Below are 15,119 nucleotides of genomic sequence, written 5' to 3'. Positions count from 1 at the left end.
GAACAGCTGGTAGTTTCAAACTGCTGATCTTGCGGTTCGCAACCTGATTCATAACCGCTACGCTACCAGAGTTCCATGTGTGTGTGTGTGTATGTGTGTGTATACTTATATATTTACATTCTCTCATATAGATATAATGAGAGAGAGAATAAGTGTCCTGGTGTGGTGCTGTGGGATAATGTGCTGGACAGCAAAGTAAGTTTGAATTACAAGATTGGTGCTTCAAGCCTACCAGCTGCTCCTCAGAAACTCTATAAAGGGTTGCTGTGAGTTGGAACCAACTCGAAGGTGCTTAACTGCAACATATATATAAAAAATTCCACTATCTTTTCATTCCTTTTTTTTTTTATGAACTTTTGGAAACTTCCTCATTAGTATGATGAAGACCTATGGCCTTGCATACAGATAGGAGAAAGTAGTGTCTAGGACTTAAGAGACGCTGTTGTTGTTAAGTGCCATTGAGTCAGTTCTGATTCATAGCAACTCTGTATAGGATTTCTGAGAAGTGTGAAATAATAGATCAGGTTGAAATTCAAGCATCTTCTTAATTAAGATTCAATAAAGTCCTAAGAATTTATGTTAAATGAATGATTGGTGTAATGCTATTGGTTAATGCACTGGACTGCAAGATCGCTTTGAACTGTAAGATCAGTGGTTCAAGCTCATCAGCCGCTCTTTGGAAACCCTATACAAGGTCGCTATGAATTGGAACCGACTTGACTGCACTTAACAACAATAGTACTCTTTTTAAAAATACTCAATAAAATAAGGAAGTCACTCTTAATTCTTTAGTTTCTGTAGTCTGTCAGAGAAGTATCTCATTGTGTTTGTCCTATAATAAGTATACATCTTAGCTCTAAAGTTTTTAGTCATTTGCAAGTGATTTAGCTTATGATACTTAGGGATTTTATACGTTTGTCTCTATTTCCTATTTTACTCATGTTAATACAGAAAGCCATTTCTCAAAATCATTTTTACCTTGGGGACAATTCCAGAATTCTTTGTTTATTCACTACTTCTTTTTAAAAAAAGTATGCCTCTTATAATACAGACTTCCTTAATCTTTTTTGCAAGACAGGAGAATTTTAATTTACTGCTTTGGCTTCTTTTTTCCTGGATTACTTAATTTTTTTCTGCCACCCACTGGTCTGTTTTTCTACTTTCCTTTTCGTTACGTTATTCAGTATGGTTTTTGTTTTGTTTTGCTTTTTTTCACGGACTTTGGCTGGTTTAGCTTGGACAAAAACTAGGCTTAGTTTTTTAAAGCTTAGAAATTGCCATTAATCACTGGTATCATAACATCCTCTTAAGGCAAGTTATCTTGTTGCTCTGTCCTCTAAATGTAGCATCCAGAGTGGGAAGGCGGCTGGCAGTGGTAAAAATAGCCTTCCTGCTTGCTGGTTTGTTGTTAGGCTTACTGGCAGTAGGAAATCTTTTGAATTCCTTAATTGGATCAACTCCTTGCTCATTTTTCTGTAGCTACTGCTTCTGCCTGAAACTCTTAGGTGCCTTTAGCACTTGCAACTTTGCACTTGTCCTGAGTTACAGCCAAAGCAGTCCTTTTATAGCAGACCCTACTCAATCTGTAGAAATACGCTTATAAATGGGTCACTTTTGCCACTGTTCTTTTTTCAACTGTCATATCACAATTAAAACATTAAATTTGAGCTTAGAGTACAAAAGAAATATCCTCCCTATTAGTATTAAAAGGATAATTTTTAAGTTTAAAATTTCAAAGTTTTCATTCCCTAAAATCTTTCTGCTACATTGCCAATTTGGCTATTATAAAAATAAGAGGTTAAGCTTTTTTTTTTTTTTTTCATTTCTTCATCAGAAAAGAATTATAACCCTGTTTGTAACCAAGGACACTATTAGCAAGCTCTCATTCTCTGAAGCGGAAAAATCCCTCAGATTGCCACTCCATGCTCTTAAGTTTCCAGTTTGGGACTTGTTTGGCCAAAAGGAATCCTCCCTCTTTCTTTCACAAGTAGAAAAGTGTTGGTTATTTCTAGCTATAATTTTGGGAAAGAAGGACAGGAAAGAAAAGGAATTAATGTTAATTGAGCACCTACTGTCTACTGGGGCACTTTTCTGGGTATTCTGAAAATATTAACTGATGGATTTCTCACAGAAGCCATATGAAGGAAATGGAAACATACTCTTGTCATATTACTATTCAGAGAAACTAAGTAATTTGATTTAGGTCACAAAATGGGGTTGGTCTGACTTCCTATACTTTTCACTGCAACTTTCTAGACAGAGAGGCTACTATTTGCTGACTTTGTGGGGCATTCATTAATTCAACAGCTATTTGTTGAGCACTTGTCTGTCCTCCAAGCTTTGGAATACAAAACTCAAAAGCTGTCCTCAAAAAACTTGTTGCCTTAGAGGAAGAGACAGCTTGGAAATAGGCAATTTAAGTTCATTGTAGTAAGTACAGCCAGTGCTCTTTCAGACATACGGGGTTTTCAGAACCAGAGATGGGGTAATGGGTTCGAGAAGACTTCCCCATGGGATGTGTGATGCCTATGAAGGAATATGGAAATCGCCTGGGTGAAAGGATAGAAATTAAAGTGGTGAGGCATTGGGGGTGGGACAGTTCAGGGGAGCGGGGAGCAAACAAAGAGAAAGCCTTCCTGATAGAGGGAATAGCCCAGAAGTAAAAGAAAGTTATAGGCTAAGAGTTCTGAATGACTGAGTACCTGATGGGAGGTGGGAGGTGCCAGTGTGGAGACATGGATGAGGGCTTGAATGCAAGAGTTTGTAAAGCCCTGTCGTTTAAACTGAAGACTTTCTGCCCCAGAGAAGAGTTTTGTTTAGCCTAAGATGTCTATGCTTGTGTTTGTATATGTGTGTGTTTAGTGAATTTGAATAAGGTAAGGGGGCAAGGTTATCCCGTTGATAATAATCTCTTCCGGTTCCATTCTTGTGATTTTTGCATGGAAATGTTTTTACTGGAAATTGGTCAGCTCATATAAGGATCCTGGGTGGTGGAGGTAAATGCTCAGCTGCTAACTGCTTAGCTGCAAACCAAAGTGGTGGTTTGAACCACCAGGTACTTCACAGGAGAAAGATGAGACTGTCTGCTTCCATAGAGATTTCAATCTTGGAACCTTAACAAGGCAGTTCTACTCTGTGCTAATAGGGTTGCTGAGTCAGAATCGAGACTTGAAGGCAGTGTATTTGACTTTTTGTTTGTTTTGTTATGGTCAAATCACTGGTCAGAGAGTAGATTTTGATAATTCTTAGATCAACAGAATAAATGCCTTTTAGTTGAGCTGCTAGCCACAAGGTCAGCAGTTCGAATCCCCCAGCCACTCTGTAGGAGAAAGACAAAACTTTCTGCATCCCTAAAGATTTACAACCTCTGAAAGCGTATACAGGGTCACTATACGTCAGAACCAACTCGATGATAAGCTAACACCACCACTTTATACAATTGAGTGATAGAACATATTGAACATATTATTATTAGTTAGTGTTGCGAATCAGGCTGCAAACCTTAAGGTCAGCAGTTCGAAACTACCAGCAGCTCCGTGGGAGAAAAATGAGGCTTTCTGCTCCTGTAAAGATTTAAAGCCTCGGAAACCCTGTACAGGGTCACTATGGGTTGGAACCGACTTGACGGCACTTAACAACAACTATAGGCAGTTCCGCGGGAGAAAGATGAGGCATTCTACTCCCGTAAAGATTTACACCCTCGGAAACCCTGTACAGGGTCGCTATGGGTCGGAACCGACTCGACAGCACATAACAACAACAACAACATAGGCAGTTGGCTAATGTTGGTATTTGAGCCCTGGTGTGGTGCTGTAGGATAAGCACTGAACTAGTAACTACTTGGTCAGCTACTCTTGGAAACCCTGTACAGGGTCACCGCGAGTTGGAATGGATGACACACACAGTTCTGCATTGTCCAAGTGCTCATAATGCCATCATGCTGCAAGTGCCAGCATTTGTTGTTGTTGTTGTGAAGTGCCGTCAAGTCGATTCTGACCCATAGCAACCCTGTATAGGGTTTCCAGGGAGCAGCTGGTGAGCTTGAACCACTGACTTTGCAATTCAAACGAGTTTGCATTCTGACACATTAGCCCACAGCGCCACATCAGTGCCATCATAGTTACTAAAAAACCTCAGATGGAGAGGCAGTTGGAACTTCCTTTTTAAAAAATTACTATGGAGGTGTAGCTTTGACTTAACTTTGAAATGAGCTAAATAATAGAGCAGACATAGGAGAGGCACTTCTAGTTAAAGAACAACAGCAAATGTGTATGTGTGAATGTCATGCTTGTGTGTATGGTGGTGGTGGTGTGCAGTGGAGTCAGTTCCAACTCACAGTGACTCTGTATAGGGTTTTTGAGGCTGTAAATCTTTACGGGAGCAGAAAGCCTCCTCTTTCTCCCAGAGAGTGGTTAGTAGATTCAAACTGCAGCCCAACTGATAACCCACTATGCTAGTAGGGCTCTCCTTACTTGTGTGTATGTATAAAATAATTTATCTGTTTTAGAAATGTGCTTAAGCACATACTTATCTTTTCCCTATTAGAATGTCTAATGATGTTCATCAAATAATTCCCTCCACCACACATACTTTTTCTTTTAGTGTATAAGTTTTTATAATTTGATTCAATCAAATAAAATATAACTTAGAATTTAATGTCACTTGCTACTTTATAAAGGAACCCTGGTAGCAGAGTGGATTTTGCATTGGGCTGCTAACTGCAAGGTCAGCAATTCCAATTCATAAGCCACTCTGGAGAAAAATGAGGCTTTCTGCTCCTGTAAAGATTGTAGCCTCAGAAACCCTTTACAGGGTCGCCATGAGTCACCTTCACTTGACAGCCATCACTTTATAGGACGACATGACTATGTCTGAGACGACCCTGCAGAGTTAGTCCCTATTATTATGTCTTGACCTACACCATGTCATCAGAAATGGCATGACTCTGAGAAAAGAGAAGGTAATGGTATGAGATGTAATAGCACTGTAGAACATTTTATATTTTTCAATGTTTGTGTGTTTGAAATGGTGGCAATAAAATTGAAGTTACTTTTTAGAAAGAACTTTAATTTTTTAAATAATCATACATATTCTGGTAGTACATTGGAATATTTCCTTCTTTCATCTCTTTGACTAGGTGGCTTTAGTTAGTGTCTTAGACTAATGTAATAGTTCATACTTTTGAGTACCTCCTGTCCCTCCTCAAATTCTAAGTCAGTTTTGATAGAAAATATTAGTTTTCTCCAAACCATAAATGCCTAGCATAGGATTGCCTAGTGAAGAATGAATCTTTTCCAGGCTGTAGAATTTGGCAATCTACAAATTACCAGGGTCACACTGTCTATATCAGTTGCCTATATTTGGCTAGTTGAGTCATGTCACCAAATATAGTGTGTGCCTTCTGCATGATGCATGCCAGGCTTCTGGCTCCAAATGCCACAGCTGGCTTCCAGAGATTACTACTTTTATTGTCCTAGCGTCCCTTAAGATTAAGGCTGTTGATCATGCAGTATTTCTTTATATTTATAACATAATCAATACCAAAAGCCTCAAAGATTGAATTTTACCCACAAAATAAGTTCACTTTCCTGAAATTCTACTACCTTCCTTTCCTCTTAAGGAATTCAATTCTAGATGTGCCAAAACCTGAGCTCTATGTAAAGAGAGGTGACTTACAAAAAAACGAAAAGACAAGCAAACAAAAAGCATAGCATTGGGTTATATTCACATTCAATTATTTCAGTTATTCTTATTTTACTAATTTTCTTCTTTTAAATTACTGTTAACAGTGAAATGAATTCATTGACTGCATACCTGGTACCTAAACTGGAAACTCTAAGTGCTTAGTAACAAAGCTCTAGCTCTTAGATGGAACCATTATATAAAAGAGATATTTAAATTTAGCCCATTGCTGAAATTACATATAAGATGGTTAGCTGTTGCTACATATTGCTAGAAATAAAATTTGGTGAGTTAATTTAAAAAAGAAAAAAGGTTTCCTTTTGGGGCAAGATGTATTAGAAGAAGGTAAACTTGGGGGGAAAAAAAAGATTTGAAAAATTCTTTTCATGGGGACATGAAATGAGGCCACTGTCTCAGAAGGAAGCTAACCATGGAATAGAAAATGCAAAAAGGTCCATGTAAATTAGCTTCCATAGAGGAAAGGGAATACGAGAATAAAAATGAGAGGAGTATAGGAAGAGTGTGAAAGATTTTTCCCATGGCACTTATAATAGCAGCTTTCAGAAGATTTCCAAAAAAGAGAGTGATATGTGTTATCTATGATAGATATCCTGTGGGGATTTTGCTCTTTGTAACAAGAGCTACTGTTGTAAGGAACTCAGGCTTACGGTGCACATTCCAAATTTGTCAGTCTGATAAGCTGTAAACTCATTTATTAAACTGGGCTAGCTAGTTTGATTATTTGTCTTTTGGATTCTCATCTTTAACTATCCTTCTGGACATCAAATAAGAGACATTTTGGTTCATATAAAACGTAGTGGTCTTAAGCCATTAAATCGCATTTGAAAATACAGTATCTTCTAGGAAATGATAACCCTTCCTTCTAATTCTTAACATAATTGAATATTTCTGCTCCGGTATTGACATATGTCATACTTGAAAAAGCTAAATAAAAGTGTTTTGTGTCATAGTTCTAATAGTTCATTTACTAAGGGTTCTACTAATGTAAGAAACATACACTTGTTCCATTATTGTTGTTATTAGGTGCCATTGAGTCGGTACCAACTCATAGCAGCCCTGTGCACAACAGAACGAAACAGTTCCCAGTCCTGGGCCAACCTCACAATCGTTGCCACAGTTGAGCCCATTGATGCTGCTACTTTTTCAGTCCATCTTACTGGAGGTCTTCCTCTTTTTCTTTGACCCTCCAACCTACCAAATATGATATCCTTCTCCAGAGACTAGTCCCTCCTGACAATATGTCCGAAGTATGAGAGAAGAAATTTGGCCATCCTGGCCTCCAAGGAGCACCCTGGCTGCACTTCCTCCAACATAGATCTGTTGGTTCTTTTGGCAGCCCATGACACTTTCAAAACATTCTCCTCCAACACCATAGCTCAAAAGCATCAGTTCTTCTACAGTCTTCCTTATTCACTGTCCAACTTTCGCATGCATATGAGATTATTAAAAATACCATGGCTCGGGTCAGGTGCACCTTAGTCCTCAAGCTGACATCTTTGTTCTGTAACACTTTAAGGTTTTGTGCAGCAGATTTGCCTAATGCAATATGTCATTTGATTTCTTGACTGCTGCTTCCATGAGTGTTGATAGTTGATCCAAGAAGAATGATATCCTTGACAACTTCAATCTTTTCTCCTTTGATAAGAATATTGTTTATTAGTCCAGTGGTGAGGATTTTTGTTTTCTTTACATTGAGATTCAATCAATACCAAAGGCTGTGCTTTTTGATCTAAGTCCTCTTCATTTTCAGCAAGCAAGCTTGTATCATCTGCATATTGCAGGTTGTTAATGAGTCTTCCTGCAATCCTGGTGCCACATTTTTCTTCATAGAACCCAGCTTCTCAGATTATTTGCTCAGCATACAGGTTGAATAAATATGGTAACAGAATACAACCCTGTCACACACCTTTCTTAATTTTAAACCATTCAGTGTTCCCATGTTCTGTTCAAACAACTGCCTCTTGGTCCATATACAGATTCCTCATGAGCACAGTTAAGTGTTCTAGAATATTCATACTCCGCAGTGTTGTCCATAGCTTGTCACGATCCACACAATTTAAAGCTTTCCTTAGTCAATAAAGCACAGATAAACATCTTTCTGATATTCTCTGCTTTCAGCCAAGATCCATCAGACATCAGCAATGACATCACTTGTTCCAAGTCCTTTTCCAAATCCAGTTTGAACCTCTGGAAGTTCTCTCAGTGTATGCTTACAGCCGTTTCTGTATTACCTTTAGTAAAACTTTATTTGCATGGAATATCAAAAATATTGTCTGATGATTTCTGCATTCCGTTGGGTCACCTCTCTTTGGAATGGGCACAAATATGGATCTCTTCTCCAGTCAGTTGGCCAGATAGTTGTTTTCCAGATTCCTTGGCATAGATGAGTGAGTGCCTCCAGTACCGCCTCACTTTCTTGAAAGATTTCAGTTTTTATTCTATCAATTCCTGGAGCCTTGTTCTTTGCCAATTCTTTCAGTGCACCTTGGACTTCTTCCTTCAGTATCACTGGCTCTTGATCACATGCTACCTCTTGAAACAGTTGAACATCATCCATTTCCTTTTGGTACAGTAACTCTGTGTATTTCTTCAATCTTCTTTTGATGCTTTCTGCGTCATTCAATAATTTGCCACCACTCATCTGTCATTTTGTCGTACTGTGGTGGCTTGTGAGTTGCTGTGATTCTGGAAGCTATGCCGCAGGTATTTTAAATACCAGCAGGGTCACCCATCATTGGTAGACAGGTTTCAGATGAGCTTTCCAGATGAAGACAGAGTAGGAAGAAGGAGTGGCGAACTACTTCCGAATATTTAGTCACTGAAAACCTTATGAATGGCAGGAAAATACTGTCAGATATAAAATGATCCCCTCAGGTTGGAAGGCACTCAAAATGCGTCTGGGGAAGAGCTGCCTCCTCAAATAGAGTTGAATGTTATGACGCGAATGGAGTAAAGCCGGTGGGAGAAAAGCCCATGGGACCTTCATTTGCTGATGGGGCACAACTCAAAAAGAAGAGAAACAGCTGTAAACATCCATTAATAATCGGAACATGGAATGTATGAAGTCTGATACTAGGAAAGTTGTACATTGTTCAAAAATGAAATGGAACGCATAAACATTGATATCATAGGCTTTAGTGAGCTAAAATGGACTGGTATTGGCCATTTTGAATCTGACAACCACATGGTTTACTATGGCAGGAATGACATATTGAAGAGGAATTGTGTTGTATTCATTGTCAAAAAGAACATATCCAGATCAGTTATGAGGTACAATACTGCTGTGATAGGATAATATCTATGTGCATACATGAAGACCAGTTAATACCACTATTATTCAAATTTATGCACCAACGACTAAAGCCAGTGAGGATGAAATAGAAGAACTCTACCAAATTTTTCAGTCTGAAATTGATCAAACATGCAATCAAGATGTATTGATCTTTACTGGTTATTGGAGTGCAAAGGTTGGAAACAAAGAGGAAGGATCAGTAGTTGGAAAATATGGCCTTGGTAATAGAAATGATGCTGGAGATTGCATGATAGCATTCTGCAAAATCAATGATTTGTTCATTTCAAATACCTTCTTTAGACAGTATAAGAGATGATTATACACATGGACCTTACCAGATTGAATACACAAAAATCAAATTGACTACATCTGAAGAAAGGGATGATGGAACAGCTGTATATCATTAGTCAAAACAAGTCCAGGGGCAGACTGTGGAACACAGCATCAATTGCTCATATGCAAGTTCAAACTGAAGGTGAAGAAAATGAAAACAAATCCACAAGAGCCAAAATATGACCTTGAATATATCCCACCTGGATTTAGAGATCATCTGAAGAACAGATTTGATACATTTAACACTAAAGACCGAAGACCAGAAGAGTTGTGGGATGACATCAAGAGCATCATACAGGAAGAAAGCAAAAAGTCATTAAGAAGACAAGAAAGAAGGAAAATATCAAAGTGGATGTCAGAAGCGACACTGAAACTTGCTCTCCATCGTAGAGATGGAAAAGTAAATGGAAGAAATGAAGAGGTACAAGAGATGAACAGAAAATTTTGAAGGGCAGCTTGAAAAGACACAGTCAAAAATATTACAACAAAATGTGCAAAAATCTGCAGTTAGCAAACCAAAAAGGAAGAAACACACTCGGCATTTCTCAAGCTGGGGGAACAAAAAAAATTCAAGCCTCGACTTTCGTTATTGAAGGATTCTCTGGGCAAATTATTGAATGATGCAGAAAGCATCAAAAGAAGATGAAAGGAACACTTGTTCCATTAGAAACAATCAACTGCTACTTTGAGTTAAATGTTTCAGAAGCTAAACTTTCCCATATCCCAAGTTTTTGACAGTTAAGTTCATGTTCTGCTAACGTCTCAAGTCTATTTTTATTTTTTTTTTTAATTTCATAAGATCCAGGTTTGTACTTACAGCATTTCTGATCTAATTCACTGGATTTGGATGCTTGCAGGCATAAATTAGTATTAACGAATGTAAACCATTTTTTAGAAGAAATTTAAATATCAGAATTAATGTTTACCTTTTTCCCCCCCATCTTAAGCCCCATCCCACTCTTACATAGTAGCAGGCTGAAATTTTAAGTGGAACAGTGAACAACCTAATAAAAATAAACAAACTTTATATTTGGTTTAAACTGTAGGAAAACTGTAGGTTCTGACTTTGTTTCATGTTAGATTCCACATTTGAATGAATTAAAGCTGCTGGTAATAGAAAATAGTTTTGGTTTTCAGGCATGAGTTCATTTCTGAGGCAACTGTTTCAAAGACGCAGGCTTTTGAGGCATTGAAGGACAGATGAGGCCTATCATTTTCTCTGAAGAGTTGTAATATGTGGATGCTGAATTGCTAGGACTGCATATTATCTCTGATTCCCACAGTATTCAGTGGAACTAGGTAGAGTCTTCTTGGCTTCTTAGAAGGCTTACTGTCTTGAGGCATGGAAGAACCTTTGTTTATACTTTTTCATAACCTCTGTTATGGTTCTTTGGGCTTGGAGCTTAGACTGTAGTTTCCTAATGTTTGCTGTTTGAAACCAGTTTTAAATCCATACATTGTTGTTAGAATTGATGACCCTAGGCTTATGAGGGGCACATGCACAACAGATTTGTCAGAAGTATACCTCCAAGCCTTTTTTCCTAGTCTGACTTCCACTGAAACCTGTTCAGCATCATAGCAACATTGACAGATAGTTGGTGACTCTGCTTGGTTGAAGGGTATTGGCAGGGAATTGAACTTGGGTCTCCTTCATGGAAGGCAAGATTTCTACCAGTTAACCATGACTGTCTCCAGTCATTACCCTTGCTGTTGTTGTTAAGTGCTGTCCTGTCAGTTCTGACTTAGAACGACCTTGTTTAGGGTTTTTAAAGAGTGGCTGATGGGTTTAAACTGCTGACCTTGCAGTCTTGTACTTATCCTTCAGTGCTACACCAGGACTCCTCACACTGTACCTGGCTCAAACACTGCTGGACTGCAGTAGATAATTATCAAGTTCCCTTTCCCATTGTCTAGATGAGTAAGGTTTATTGAGAGCTTTCATCTGTTATGAAGATATCATGTACAGAAGGGTATGGGGATATGAGGACTTAAAAATATCACCATACTGAATTTTATACATAGTAGACAACTAGGCACATGGTATGTATATTCAGTAAGATTTGTGATCTAGTTACTTCAACGTGCAGGTAGAAATTCTTCCAAAACAAAAAGGTAATTTTGTGTATTAATTAAAAGTGGAGAAATCTCAGTCATTTCCCCCCTTACTTGTGGCTACCAATTTGGAAGATGGCTCGTCCTTCAAAAATGTTAGTACTTTTAAAATTCTTTCTGATGGACATCATGTAGTTGTTAAGTGCCATCATGTCGGTTCCAACTCATGACCCTGTATAGGGTTTCCAAGGTACAGCTGGTGAGTTTGAACTGCCAACCTTGTGGTTCACATTGACCTTGTAGTCCAGTGCATTAACCCACAGCACCACACCAGGACTCCATGAATACCATTTAAAATTTGAACCACTTCAGATTTTGAAGGAAATGAACCCAGTGTTTATTGAGTACCTATTGCTCTGGGCACCATGCTAAGTGCTTTGAAATTTGCTTTCATGTTTAAGTACAATGAAATGCCTTTTTAAAAAATCTTTTGTGCTTATTTTCTCCTAAGCATGAATTTAAATCGTACATGTTAGGCACATGTCTGAATCCTACTGAAACATAATGCAGCTGGTATTATTACTGTAATATTACTTCTTAAAAGTAGCTCAAAACTCACATTATGAAGCAAAAAATGTAAAGATTTTAGATAACAATTAGAATATAATGATGATACAAGGAAAACTACTTTGGACAGGAATCTGGAAATCAGACTGACCTAAATCCTGGTGTGGCACAGTAGGATTAAGCACTCAACCTCAAGGTTGATTTGAACCGCAAAGGTTGGCAATTCAAGCTTGCAAGCTCACCTCGGAAACCCTATTCAAGGTCACTATGAGTCGGAACTGACTCGACGGCACAGAACAACAATAATATAAGAAATATTCTATTTTCATACGAATTCTCTCCCTTTGAATAGTTGTGAGCATGCTGATTGGCATGTCTACCGACTCATTGTGTTCTTTATTTAGCTCAGCAAAATTTTATCCCATACTACATACTAGTTTTTAAATACCTCGTGTATTAGAAACAATCAATTCAATTCTGTTATTGAATACGTTTAAACCATCTCTAAAGAAAATAAATTTAGTAACGGCCTTCTTTTACCTTCAGGTCGTCTAAACTATTCATATCCAGGATCCGATAGCTCTCTGCTTATTAATGGTAAGTGATAATTGATTTACCCTAGTGAAGTTCAGAAAACTGAAAAAAGTTAGTAATAGGTGAGAAAATACACATATAGTCTTTGTGGTTCAACATATTGAGAAGTGATGTTAATTCTGTAGTGATAATTACCAGTTGCTTTTAATCTATCAGCTACTTTAAGAATAATTCTTTTCCCTCTAAATTGTGGCAGATCCTTTTTAAAAAAAAATTGACAACCAACTGATTTCCTGTCCTGAAATTGTTGACAATGAGAATAAATGAGGTGTCCATATGATACATAGAGAATCATTTCATTTAACATTAGCTTTGATAATATGGCCTTTAAAATGTAAATCTAAGAAATGTCCATGGAGTCAGGAAAATGTTCTGGGAGAAAGGGAAGGTAATCAGATCTAAAACCAAAAAAAAAAAAGCAGCCTAAGACCACAGTACTGGACATTGCAAAGGACAAAGTTGTTCACTATTTGTTTGCTGTGTTAGGAGAACAAGAAAAATGTAATGGCCTTTATATTACCTTCAGTAAATTCTCCTTACCTATTCTAAATATTACCAATGTGCTGTTGAGTTCTCTTTGTATGTGTAAATGCTGAAGCAAGCTTCATTTTACAGGGAAAGGGATCATCTATTAAGAGAAAGACCTAGAGAATAAAGTGTCTAAAATGGGTAGATTACAGAGATTTTGTTCATGTCTTTTCTATTTATTTACTACTGAATGTGTATTTCAAATTTCTGTGTTAACAGTGCTAATGCTTTTATTTAACAAAACTCATTTTAAGTTTTACCACCTCTGAGTTCTTGACTAGTTATATTCTCATCATTCCAGAAACAAAGAGTAATAACTGAAAAAGCTTCTGCTGCTTATCTATAGTATATAGTGAATTCATTGTTGTTGTTAAGTCTGTCACTTCAGTTCCGACTCATAGCGACCTTGTATTGGGAGTCCTGGTCAGGCACTGTTGGATAAAAAGCACTGACCACAAGGTTAGTTTGCACCACAAGTTCAGCGGTTCATACTCATCAACCGCTCCTTAAAAACCACATACAAGGATGCTGAGTCAGAACCAACTCAGTGGCATTTAACAACAACAATAGGGTTTCCAAGAAGTGGCTGGTGGGTTTGAACTGCCAAGCTAGTGGGTTACCAGTCCAGTGCTTATATAGTGAATGCTGGTGGTGGTTATGTGCCATGGAGTTGGTGCCGACTCATAGTGACCCTACACAGGGTTTCCGAGGCTGTAACTCTTTTACGGGAGCAGAAAGCCTCATCTTTCTCCCATGGAACAGCTGGTAGTTTCCAACTGCTGACCTTATGGGAAATAAAAATATTTTATGGGGCAGGATATCCTTTTGGGTAGTATTTGAAGCTGTGTACTATAATATCATTGAGCCAGGAAAAATGAGAGAGAACGTGATTTGACTTATGAGGTTTGTTTGAGGTGAGAAAAGTAAACATAAACCAGTGTTTTATTTTTTAAGCCAAATTGACTTATTAAAAACAGAGCTGTCTATTATTCCTTTTTCCCTGATAATAATCTCCCCTCTTTTATGAATAAATAGTTTTTTAATGGCAAAAACATAACGTTTTCCCACCAAATACTTATATTTTGAAATTTTACAAGTTTATAAACTAGGTTTTTACTGCTGTATATGTGGACGTTGTATTTATTATAAAGTGGAGTCCCTGGGTAGTGTAAATGGTTAATGTGCACAGCTACTCACTGAAAAATTAAAAGTTCATGTTCTTCCAGTCACCTCAGAAAAAAAACTTAGTGATCTACTTTCAAAAACTCAGCCATTGAGAACTCTATAGAGTACAGTTCTACTATGACACATAATCTGTGCCATTCTATAGTAGCCATGAATCGGTATAGTGACTAAGGTTTAACACTGTCTTAAGTGAGTAACATGAGACAAAAGAGGAAGCAAAAAGAGGTGTCAGAGAGTAGAAACTTGGTCTTTCTTCACCAAGATGCTGTAGTATTGGGATTGTGACTGCATAGTCTCAGCTCTGGTATTTAGCCTACCAGGGTCCCCAAACTTGTTTTTGTCAGAATTGATCATTTATTAGTTCTTAATAAACAACCAACTGGAACCAGATGCTGGTTTATTCATTTATAATGAAAAAAAAAAAAAGCTTTTAGGCAGACCAGATGCAGGATCTGGCTAATAGGTACTGTCTCCATAGCAAAGTCTAGATTATAGCAGAAGGTTGCTTTATAGCCATAGAATCATAAATAAAGCCAGGTGGGGTAGAGGAGTATTGGGACAATTAGTTTGCTACCTGGACTTTGGTGTGGACATTGCCGTGTGGACATTACCCATTTTTTTCAGTCACATTTATGAAGCATTTTCTAGGGTGTACCACTTCTATAGATAGAATAATTTCACTTGTTTGTTGAATCCTAGTAGCTTTGTTCTTACTTTACTTCAGGTTTTGAGGGTGCCCATGTTGAAAGTCTGTTGTAATGAACTGTTTAGTGAAAAATTAGTTAAGTTTTGAACATGCATTTATTTAACAAGCATGTATTGAATGTAATTTCTTTGTCTAAGAAAAAATATATATATATGTTTT

At 37.6% G+C, this 15,119-nt stretch overlaps 1 protein-coding gene across 3 annotated transcripts in view; it reads left to right on the top strand.

The window, feature by feature from the left end:
* CPEB4 (cytoplasmic polyadenylation element binding protein 4) overlaps positions 1-15,119 on the top strand; it is a 95,281-nt gene that overhangs the window by 53,446 nt on the left and 26,716 nt on the right. The window contains exon 3 of one of the 3 annotated variants that reach the window (XM_006864797.1): positions 12,494-12,544. The exons of the other annotated variants lie outside the window; for them this stretch is intronic. Coding sequence (XP_006864859.1) covers positions 12,494-12,544 — 51 coding nt within the window. The remainder of the gene's footprint in view (positions 1-12,493; positions 12,545-15,119) is intronic. 3 annotated transcript variants of the gene reach the window in all.

This window comes from Chrysochloris asiatica, unplaced genomic scaffold, assembly GCF_000296735.1.
Source record: "Chrysochloris asiatica unplaced genomic scaffold, ChrAsi1.0 scaffold00071, whole genome shotgun sequence".
Taxonomy (NCBI): Eukaryota; Metazoa; Chordata; class Mammalia; order Afrosoricida; family Chrysochloridae; genus Chrysochloris; species Chrysochloris asiatica.
This window is presented reverse-complemented; position numbering and strand designations above follow the sequence as displayed.